Here is a 12,748-nt window from a genome sequence, read left to right on the forward strand (position 1 = left end):
GGAACTCGTATTGTTTGCCATTGATTAATAATCATCATGACGTTTTATGAATTTTGTTATACATTGCTTTTGTTTCAACAATATTATGGCAAGGCGGTTAAGAGCACAATATACCATATATATTTACCGAAATAAAATTACAACTATGTACCAAAAATCTAAATCAGGTATGTATAATTTGATGAATTCTCAAAATGGAGCGAATGTTGAGGAGAAGATTTAGATCGGGAGTGATATAGTTTTATCTTGTAAGTTGTTTTATAATTTTTTTTTTTTTTTGTATTTTTCAGTCATGCACGTATCGTTAATGTACTCGTATCTTAAGTCGGACATTTTCGTTTCCCGATGAGTGTTCTGCAATGAAATGTACTGTTGAACGTCATACGAGCAGGTTTATTTAGGTATATTATCTAGATGAATTTAGATGTGCTTTGTTCCGGTTTATTTATTCATTGTTGTTGACCAAATTGTGCTTTGCGTTTTCCAAAATTACCAAATGGAAATTTATGGGAAAATTATTTTTTTCATTTTTGAACACTTAAACGTGTAGTAAGAGTTTACACAAACACATTTTTGAAACAAGTTCATAAAATTGATGTAATCAAAATTTTTTAATTTTTAAATTAGGTTTTCTTATTCGAAAGAACATAGTAATACTATTTGATAATTAGCAATAAGTGGTAATACGATAATAATTTGAACACACTGCATAATGTACTTATTCCATGAGATGAGGATATGAATTTAACGGTCGTGGTATAATATCGGTTGCCGGATCACATACTGCTAACACGAATTTGGTCTACGGTATGCACTGATCAAATTACTGACACGCCCGGGCTACGATCATATAATGTACTACGGTTCTGACAATCGAACGCGCTCGGACTAACCTTGCCGAGGCTTCGTGAGAGATAGAATGATGGCTTGATCTTATTACGTCAGACGAGTGTGATAGATGACGAAGTACGTTCTCTATGGGATATAAACGTTTTTAATCTATCCAGAAATTAAAGATTTCATATATATATATATGGCTGCGCATTAGAGGAATTAACCACTGAAATGGCAAAGAAATTATAATTAATTGTTAAATGGCGAAACTATATTATTTTGTTTATCCACGACAAATACATTCAAACGGAGAAGGGACGCGCAAATGTTTTTAATGCATGTTACAAGTTTGAATTTAATTTCCATTCTATTGTGTACACGTGGATTGTTCATTTGCATAGTAAACCCATTTACTTAGAGTGTATCTAAGTCATTGTGTTTTTAAAACTCAAACCTACCGAGAAAAAAAAATGCCAAAGTCGAATTGTTCTGGTTTTAAACACATAATTATAAATGGTCTAAGGTAATTAGAGTTACGTAGATAGCTAATCTTATTCGATACAAACAAACTATTCGAAGTGTTTAAGGAAATTCATTACATATCGGCTGTATGACATACAAAAACGTCATGTTGACGTCAGTATAATAAACAGATGTAAACACTGTGGCCTCATTTTGGACCCGAAAATTCACTGGGAAACTAATGATCCGCTGAACATAGTGCAGTAGATGAAGAAAATAAAAAAATTTATGAGTCGTGCATTCTATAACTCTGGCAATAATATGATATTACAAGTCCAGAGATATTTGGACTTTGATTCGGAGCTTGGAGTAGAGCCTCACGATTCATAAAATAATGTTTGTAACAACACAACCGTGCTACTGAATACCTTATAAAAATATGCTTAACTATTCAAAAACGCAATGTACGAAATAAACTACCATTTAAATTCATAATATTTTTTTTTTAATGTTAAGACATTTAAGTCTTATTAAATATATTATTTTATGATTTGTTACGTTTACCCATTTTTATCATAAAGTTTGTAAATTTATTCATATTGTAAATTCAAACAATTCGATTTATTTGTGTATTGAATAGTATGCTGTGTTTTTTAGTAAACCGCACTGTGGGAAGCTCACTTTTAAATAAAAGTTATTTCTCTTGGACGATTAAATATATTTTACAAAGTGTAAATGAAAATCAATAATATAATGTGTCATGGTAAAAACAACATCTCACATAACTTATAATATTCTATGGTTATACACCATATTTTTTTTTTTACAGTTGTGTAATATTATAATTTTACTTACGCATTAATTTTATGTTGTATTTCATATTCACCGGTCAGTTACCTATTTCATAAAAATTCAATAAGACGGCGCAATGTATCGGCAAGAGTAGCACAAGGCTGCGTTAGAAAACAGTATTGTATTATTTTTCCGTATGAAGGTTATTAAAATAATAGGAAAATTATTTATTATTTTTTAGACTGTAAATATTCTTTTAAAAAACAAAAAAAAAAAAGAAAGTTTTTAACAACAAAAACAACTAATTCGGAACGAATCACTGGAGCCAGTCAAGTATATCTTCTGTGACTGGCTGCTAAACGGTGAAGTTGGAAGGTGGTTGTTTGGTATGCTATTTAGCGTTTCTCCTCATTAAGACTTTGGAATTTCGGAAAGCTCTTCGATTTTCACTTTTTGACTTCGTAACTTAACCAAAAACCCAGGGTGGATGAAACTTCAACGCAAATACGACCCTTTGAATTAAGATTCGAAATAAATTGTGTAATTGTCTCGTGCATTCCTTGATTTCCCGCCACGTCTTTAGAAGTTTTTAATCATCACCTTCGTTGGTACTTGTTCGAACATCTGATAAGTCACTAAATTTGATCCACCCCGAGGAATTATCTGACTTTCGGCACTGATTTTGCGATATTTCACTAGTATTCTCTAGTTCGTAGTATCAACCTAATCTATGTACCTTAAATAATGACCACTGTAATTCATTTTATTTAATTTATTTATTAGATAAATAATTTATAATAAACAAAAAAAAAAAAAAAACATATATCACAAAAAAATTAAACTGTGAATAATTTAACTTGTTGCAGAAACATTGGTGTTGAATCAAATTGTCTAACATTAACAATTAGTGAATTTTAAGATTTTAAGTTATATGTAATGTATGAACATGCTGTGATATAAAAAAAATTATCGAAAAATCTTAAAAATAAAATCTAAAATAAGAGATTTACTGCTGAAGTATGTGTTGCATGAAAAAAATTAACTATATTAGAAAGCATTGTCTAAGGTTACGAAAAAAAAATTAAAAAAAAAGAATGTACTTTATATTTAAATCCGTACTTATCCGAAAACTCAAATTATTATAATTATTTGTTAGATCTGCTATTATTAATACTAAAGATTAATGCTGCAAAACGTTGTTGGGACGTCACGTGACGATACTACAAAACCGTAATGCTTATCATTACCGGTTCACGAAGCTATTTGAATAGTTGGGAACTAGACATTTCAGCTATCTCGAATATGTTGATTTATCATTCACGTAGGTGTACATATGGTACAACGTATGCATGCAAATAGTATCCTAGGCGATTTTTTCCTTTTGCTAAAAGCGCGTGTTAGTGATGTATTTGTTAAAAATTTTGTTTTTTTTCACTCATTTTGAAGACACGCACAATTCGTGTTCTGATTGCTAACTCGAAAGCATTAAAAATTTAAAATAAGTCTTGTATATTCAAAACGCAATTCGCATCATCTCGTTATGTTTAACGTTTCGTACATAGATATTGAATATGAATTTTTAAGATTTATAATAATAATATTAATAATAATGATAAAACAATTATTTTCCACTAATCCCTATTCAACTGGATTCCCATTGTTGTATTGCGCACACTGACCAGACGCAGATCTATCTAATTACCCCTTGGTGTGGGTTATGAATAAGTATGATATATTTAAATACGAGTTATTTTAATTATATATATATATATATATATATATATATATATAAAAACCCAAATGATTTTAGCAGTTCGAACTTTTACAATCAAGTTTTGTTAAATCTTAGGATTAACGATCAATTTTTGTAAAAGTCCGAAAATATATATTTTTTCCAAAACACTGACAAGAGTATGAACTCACAGAATTATAGCGCAAACTATACACCAAAATGTATTATTATAGTTGATAACATGTGGATGAAGTCGAATGATTTTTGTTCGATTTTACAGTACATATATCTACTCCGAAAATTCAGCACAAAGTGATAAATTGTTGAATGGAAAACATAACGTTATATGGCTAGGGATATTGAAGTAGTTATTAGTTACAAGTCTTACCACAATACAACGAGTTTGTTGCATGTACGAGTACACACTATTTATAAATATATTAATTTTTGTCGAATCGTTAAACTATTCGTATGAACGTTACGTTTTAAAATACATTATGCGTACTATATTTTAGCATTCAACTGAAAGTGAAAAAACCTATTATATTTTCGACTTAAGAAATATCACGCGGATTTTTTTTATTTTCGTGGGTTGTAGATTAAATGAAGCGTATTAAGTCTCGTATACACAAATTATTATCTAAAAAAAGAGTTCTTTTAAAGGGTTGAAAAAAAAATGGCTTTTGAAAAATAAACCGATTATCAACCTGTACAACGTAAAACTCTGTAACAAGGTATCAACTACTTAAGAGATAACTGTTCATTTAATCTGAACTAATTATCCTATGACCAGCAAGTTAAAACAAAAAAGTAAATATCACTTTTATGTATTATATAATTATGTAGTTGTTTATTCGTATAGTACACACATGCACGTTCTGTTTATATATATATACTCAGGTATCATCAACAAAACTTTTGATCGAGTTTAACTTTGATTATAAATGATAAACATCAAAATCAAAGTAAACCTTGGTACAGGAAATCAGTGAATCCTTGTAGGATACCTAATTAGTGCATGTATTGTATAAAAAGTTTAAGGATTTTGTAGATCTGTAAACTATAAATTATAGTACACAAATTAAAGTATAAAAGCACCAACTAATAAATTAAAAATATTGAATGATTTTTTTTTTTTTTTAAAAAACTACAAGCCAACTAAATTGAGGTATTTACAATGTTCAGATGAAATAGGTGATTTTTCTTTAAATACAGATAAAGAATCAAACGTATTTAGATAAAGATAAAGTTAAAAAAAAAAACAGTTTTCAAACGAGTAAAAATCTAATATTAATGGTTTTATTGTTATTATTTTATTTATTTTTGCATTTCAGTATTATAGCAAATTTATATAGCTCAAACAGAAATATATTCATATAGTTCAATAAATTGTTTAGGATGCTTTAAAGAATTATTTAAAATGAAAAATAAATAAAAAACAAGTAAAAATAGATATTTTTTAAATAAAATATTAATATTAATAGTGTTATAATAATAAGAAAATTAATTTAGCAATAACGTAATGATTACAATGATTACAATTGTAAATAGTTAAAATGTAAGTTAATTATTTATTGTATGACATTCAATTTAGTATCATTCATTACTCATAAGGCAAATATTATTTATTATTTATATGTCGATAGCTGCGTTCATTATTAGAATTGGCGGAGTACGATTGTGCTTTTTTACCTTTTTGGGTACATGACAATAGACATGATTTTGACCTTTCAAAACCATATGACTGCGCGTGAAATTTAAAACAAATTCATACATTACATGATATACGATTGATGATATACTCGTAAAAATAAATTTTGATATTTTAAATATTTCAAATACAAAGATCTAGAGCACATTTTGTTGATGTTTTAAAAAAGAAACAAAAATCTAGTTAAAAAGCTTAAAAAAATTTAAATATATTAAATCGCCTAATATAGCTAGAAAAAGAGCAAAATAAAATGTCGATTGTTTTATTCTATATTATACAAATCAAATTTTAAGTTAACTTAGTTTCGTTTTAGTAACACAGAAAAAAAAGTAAAGACTCACAAAATCTGAAATCAAATTTATAACAGATACCTATATCGATTTTTAGAAGCAAAAAAACCTTTTTAGCAATAATATATAACAATACATAATACGTTACATATAATGCGGCGGAATTCGTTTGAAACGGACTCTCTATGCCGCAGAAGCTCCAATCTGGTTCTGAACAAAATTTTTTAAGCAGGTATATAATATATGATACTATGCCACGAATGTAAAACTGAACTCGATAAGTCGGGAATTTTATCAAAAACGGAAACATTCTGTATGAGTCCGTCTCGAACAGTTTTCATAATATTCGAGATAAAAATACTTTCTATTATTTTTGACGACACCGATTAAGTGTGCTTTTACCTAGATATTTTTGAATCCGTATTAAAGTATAAATATCGGTCGAAAATACACATAAATAAGTGAAATATACCGTAGAAAGCAAAACTTAGTGATTATAACCGAAACGACATTGGAGAATTTCCACATGAAAAAATTGCATGGTAAAACGTTGTAAGCTGGTTCTTCGAGGTTGGCTTGAGATCATAGAAAATTGAATGCACTATTATAAATTTATATTATCTATGTATATATATATATATATATATATATATTTACCTTTCAAATAGCCAATGGCAATGCATTGGGCAGGTGCATTATTTCTTTTCATCAGAATAGTTAGTTATTGTTGAATGCGGATCACCATATATGTCCATACACGTTTTCCATAACTATACACACATGCATATTGATAGATAGTAAATATTTTACAATACTAAAGTATTTCTCGTTTAATAGCCGTTTGGAATATTTATATTATACTTGAATACTTAAAATAAGTACAAATGTATTTATTTTTATATATATACCTATATATATATTTACAAATACATAATGTTATACATGCAATCGATCAGTAATCGTGCATGGTGAACGGTCAGCATGTGGTATTCATATTTACAGGTATTTCGAAAGTTTTTATATTTATAAAAAGATGTGACACGTGTTTTTCTGGACCCATTCGGCCCAAAGGACTTACAAAAAAGAATAAATATATTTTTTCGTTACCATAATCCACTACTATTATATCATGCTGTTTTGTAAATCAATACAACTGAAAAATACTTGTTTTTATGTTCAGTTCATGCAGAGCACATCTAAACACAGTTTGCACAGTACATTTAGGTAGAATTGTATGCTCGCATATTAATTATCTTACATGATCGAATACCAATTAGACCAAATCCATTAATATGTATTTTATCGTTCTTTAAGATTATTAAAATAGGAAGTGATGTACTAATTTTAAATGTTTAAACGAATCGAATAAAGCTTTCATGAATTGAAATAATAATATTTCTATTTTCAATATTTTTCATATTAACGCGTATTTAGCAGTGATGTGAAATGTTGGACCCGTGTACTACAAGTTTTCATACTGAGAGCACGTGTTCATAATTTCACTGTTGCAATTGAACTGATCGCATTTGTTTGTTTTCTATCCGTAGTAGACTGTTAACTTCGCCCCATTGTTATTTTTTGATTGTTGCCCGGGCACTTCAAAATTTTCCTCTTTTGTTCGTTTGTGACTAATATTTTCTTTTGTACTACCTGTAATTATAGCTAATACTTAAACGTCAACTATTTATTTAGTTGAGTGATTAAAAACTGCAAGAAGGATCAAGTGTTATAATTTCAGTGGACTATCTATTGGTTGTCGTCTTAAATATAATCGTCCTCATGATTTCTTGAGAATAAAGTAATCAACTATAGTTAATTAATTGATTAAGTAACTTTAACATATAATCCATGAAACTAGTTTAATTATTTTAATATCTGTCATATGATATACGTTTTGTTGAAGAAATATACTGCGAAGCGATGACGCGATGACAAAGTATATAATATAGTTTTAATTCTAAACGAATTAATGAAATCTAACTGACAACTTCTAAATTATTTTGTGATTCCTTTCTTCAAGCTGTTCAGTATATTTTTTTCAGATCAAATAAATTATTTGCTGTCCTCCAGCCTTTGATTTGTCAGAATACAATTTCCAAAACTATGCTTATCTAACACTGGCTCTCTTCTTAACTCGTATAATGACTTTAATTTGGATGCGTTGATAATTACACATTGATTATGGAAACGTTTTAGTCGTTACACATGTCTGTAACAGATTAATCTGTAAATAATTGAATACTCATAAATGAATTATTAGGTTAAATAATGATTAATTTAGAAATATAAAGATAAACGAGTTTGTAAAAATAGGTATGGCTGATATTAAAATGAACGTACAAATTTTATGAAAATTATTTATTATTCCGACGAATTCAAAATTTTTTATTGAATAAACTAAATTCAGAAATAAACAATAAAGACTATTTTAAATAGTCGGAAAGTATTCTGGGTATTCCGTTCGGCCGATATTATCAAAAGTCTGCCTGATGACGGGCCGTCATTCGGTAATTTTGTTATAGAAGGGTTTATTGTGATATGGAGGATTTTAATAAGTTTTCATGACCAAAAGGTCGACGCTCGTGACAATAAAATGTATCGTGTGCTGTGGCGTTCACAGCAGAATTTATCAACGGTGAAGGGTTTCAATTTTTAAATAATCTCACAGGAAAAAAAATCATGTACATTCAACGTCTCGAGAGGAGAAAAAATAATACATGTTTGTTATTTATGTCTCGAACTCAATATTGACGCACGTACAAGGTCTCGGACGCTGACCTAATAAACGTATATTATCTATATAAAAGTCTTCCAATATATTTAATAATTATAGCCATTAATTTAAAAATAGGAATCGAATATCCATTACTATTTTCAAGACATTGTCTTTAAACAAATGATTTTATTCCTTAAAAATTCTAAATAATGTACTAAAAATATGTGCTAAACATTTGTTTTTAATTTTAAATAATTTTGATGAATTTGATAATGAATATAGCTAATAAAAAATTATGTTGGAAAATGTTCATCAATACTATTGTTCGATGATAAAATGTGATAATTTGATACCTTAACATAAAATCACGTAAATTTCAAATTCGCAATTTGGATTCAAAAATTTCTAAAACACCTTGAAAATAATCTTTTGTGTTCTAAAAAAAAAAAAAAAAAGGAAAAATTAATTTCAGCGTTCATAAAATTAATTTGTAGGTATAGGTATATATATAATACGGTAATTATACAGGAATAAGGAATCTTTGGAAACAATGGAGGGAAATGCATTAAAATTAACAGCCTTAACCATTATACAGCTTGTTCTTAGTACTAAAACCCACAATTTCAATAAGAAAACGTATTCGAAAGAAAAATAACATACAATACTATATTAGTAATTTGATTTAAAGTTTTTTACGTATGTCGTAAGAATAATTGAAGGCCTCCGCGGCCGATTAACTTTGATAATGATATTTCCAAGAGCATATTTGTGTACATCGTTTTCACGTGTCATGCTGCAGCCCTAATATGTGATGTTGTTAATATTACTGCCATCGTTGTGTCATGCGTTCATTAAATATCGACTTTGGTGTCGTTTAAATTAACATTTTCATACGTCCTCAATACTGTGTTCGGTGCACGTTACAATATTTATTAGGCTGTATAATTATTATCATGATTCCCAGTGATCAGCCCGCACGGCTTTCGCTAATATATCACAGAAGTGTACATTTAACGAATGATTTCTCATAAAACCGTATAAAAGCGATTTGCAATCATCGATTATTATTATTCGGTTTATGCGGGTGTCGTTTACACTAAATCCATTCGAAATTTTCGAAATTTAAAACCTACTGCATCAATGTCGCCACGAGAATATCCCCCAAAAAAGCACACCGAGTTCAAATAAAGCTTGGGATCTCCATCCGAAATGCTACATTCCAAAGAAAAATCACCAGTATATTTAAAAACGACACTATTAGGCATTGTCCCGAACACGTCGAAGGCATCTATTGTGTACGGACAAACAAAACAAAATCATACGTTCGTCCCGATTGAGTCCACCATTCAGTTCAGATAGATCTCATATAACTGTTGAATAGCGTCCCAAAAGTATATTTATTTAGCGTTAGCATTGTTTAATGAGATCCCGTCAAAAGATAACTTCGTTGAGGGAATCGGAATTACAGAGTTATACTGCCTCTTGTCTATCAAATGCGCGCAACTCGGTAATTTAGATGTTTTCTTGTTCAACGTTGCGTACGGCACTAATCAGGGATACTGTACTTCCTTCGTTTCGGAATAAATCCTCTGTTCACGTTCGTAATAATGTTTGTAACATGTTTCCTGTTCAAAACTAATTTGTTCTGTTCGGATTTTATCGTTTAATACACGAGTATGGGAAAAGTGTTGATTTAGTGTTTTCATAATTATATTATTTCAACTTTTAACATGATAAATATTAAATTATTGCCCAACATTAGTTTTTAATTAAACTAGTAACGGTATATAACCTTTGCACATTATCTATTGCAAAACAAAATGTTAATTATTTATTACATTATAATTTAAAAATGATAAACGAGTTACCATAATCATTGGTTACTATCAGCATATTCGTTATACAATATAGGAAATAATGACAATTTAATTGTGTATGAGTATCGACTCGACTCACTCAATCTATGTACGCAACGAGGACTATGAAATAACATATTTTGTACTCACTGCGAACGTTTTTAACCTAAATCAACTTTCCTACATAATGTTCGTATCGTCCTTTCATAATAATTTCGAGATAACACTGGTGATAGAGTTACGGTACCGAATGTTTCTTTTTTAAATGGCTACTCGCTTGTCGTGTAGTATTTGTGTTTTTTTCTTTTTTCAACAAAATGTTTACACCTTGAAAAGTGTGTACATTTATATTCTACCAAAATAATTCATGTCGAATGGTAATAATATATTTTTATTTCGCATGAAGAGTACAGTCGAATACAGATGATTGTATTTTTCTGGTGAAAAATAAATTATGTAATACAGACGATAATGTTATTTTTTATCCGAGCATTAAATCAGCACATCGAAAAATAAACGTTGTGATACATAATTCTACTACATTCGAACCCTGAATATATTATACTTTCGACATTCGTTGATTTAAAAAAAAAAAAAAAAACATTAAATAAATCGGGACGTCTCGAACGATCACTAGAACTGCGATTTCAGTGCACATCGTTTTCCAAAGAATTTCGCTCGATCTTCATACCGTCTCCAATGCATTTCGTGTGCTTGAAACGTATAAGTCTTAAGCGCGACGTAGAACTTCCCTTGGAACGAATACGGATTTTATCGGCCCGTGACCGTGCCCACAACATATAACGAAGACGTGCCGTTTTCCAGGTACACGGAGAGAGGCGAGTGTCCAGCCGTAGCGGCGGCCGAGGCGTGGCGGTGTTGGCCGTGGCGGCCGCGAACGTGCGATGGACTTGTGACGATTACGACGACGACGGCGGCTGCGGCGGCGACGACTACTCCTGCGCCTCGCCGGTGCGGGGCGGCTGGAAGAGCGTCGCGTGCGCCGGACACACGCTGCACCGAGGCGGCATAGCGGGCAGCATGTGCGCGGTCAGCCGGGCGCCGGAGAACGTGTCCCGGACCAGCGTGGCGTTCGGCGTCGCGTCCCTGGCCATACTGGTTACCGGGTTCGTGACCGGCTCGTGGGTGACCACTCGCGAACCGTACCGGGTGCCGGGCTCGGACGCGTACACGGCCGCCGCGTTCCGCATCGGTCTGTGGAAGATATGCCCGACGTTGAAGAACATCAACTCCACGTCCGGTAAGTGCGCGCGCTACCGTAACGGGGCTCGTGGTTACCGGTGGATGGGGAGGGACTCGTGTCCGAAAACGATGGTCTTTACGTTTCCGAAACGCCGTTTACGTTTCACGAGCATTGAACTTAACCCGCATGCATCATCGTTTGTTGAGTAAAAATCATATAAAATACATACAAATTTAATAAGCCCTCGAGGGTCCAGGAACTACCTTCCTCAGCGGGTGCTGGTGTTTCGAATACGGGCTCAAGCGAACAAGTATATACAACTTACACGGGGAGACAAGGCACGTGCCCCGCATTATCCCCTTTAAAAACATAGAATCAACATTTAGTATACATGCACAACGACGTGGTAATATATCTTCTCGGGCTGACCTAAGTTCGCCGTCCTAGACATCTTGTTCGGAGAGCCTATTCGCGGAGGTCCATTTCCCCTGCACCCCCACTTTCAGATTTCGGGTTCGATCCGGTCCCAATTGTTTGCAACTCGTTTGTACTTGATCGTACCTCAACAGTTTTTAAGTTATCCATGTTTTACTTGGGAGGTTACAAGTAAATCACACTTTTACTCTAAAAAATAAAAAACATTGCGTGTAAAATTTAATTTTGTCTATGATACTTACATTAACTTAGTTTAAATTATCCCTGTTTACTATCACTTACATTTACAACATTTTTTAAGTTCGTGTAGTTAACATTTTTGAAATGTTGTGGAATTTTGCATTTTCCGCATCAGATGTATTTCCATGACTAGTGTAAGCTTAGATATACATCATATTCAAATTTACAATATATTTTTAATAAAAACTGAATTAACAAACAAATGCTTGAATATAATAATTTCTATATGTAATAGTTATATACGTATTAATCAAATTTAAATTAATTCTGTTTTGATAAACTATATACACAATTATTTTTAATTTACTGTTTAAAGATATATTTTTTCTTTATAACAACTAAAAAATAAAACAGTCGCATTTAAATTGATATAATGGTATTTTATTTTGGATAATAGGACACTATTATTAAAATATTTTACTATACATTTTCTATAATAAACAGTTTTGCCTAATTTTTTTTATTATTTGTACTGT

General features: G+C 31.0%; 1 protein-coding gene across 2 annotated transcripts in view; it reads left to right on the top strand.

Moving 5' to 3' along the window:
* The window catches only part of LOC112689090, a 203,430-nt gene that overhangs the window by 17,839 nt on the left and 172,843 nt on the right, over nt 1-12,748 (top strand). For both annotated transcript variants that reach the window (XM_025562605.1, XM_025562606.1), the window contains exon 2: nt 11,219-11,654. In XM_025562605.1, coding sequence (XP_025418390.1) covers nt 11,435-11,654 — 220 coding nt within the window. In that variant the 5' untranslated portion in view covers nt 11,219-11,434. The remainder of the gene's footprint in view (nt 1-11,218; nt 11,655-12,748) is intronic.

The sequence above is a fragment of the Sipha flava genome, unplaced genomic scaffold, assembly GCF_003268045.1.
Source record: "Sipha flava isolate LNK unplaced genomic scaffold, YSA_version1 42_pilon_pilon, whole genome shotgun sequence".
NCBI lineage: Eukaryota > Metazoa > Arthropoda > Insecta > Hemiptera > Aphididae > Sipha > Sipha flava.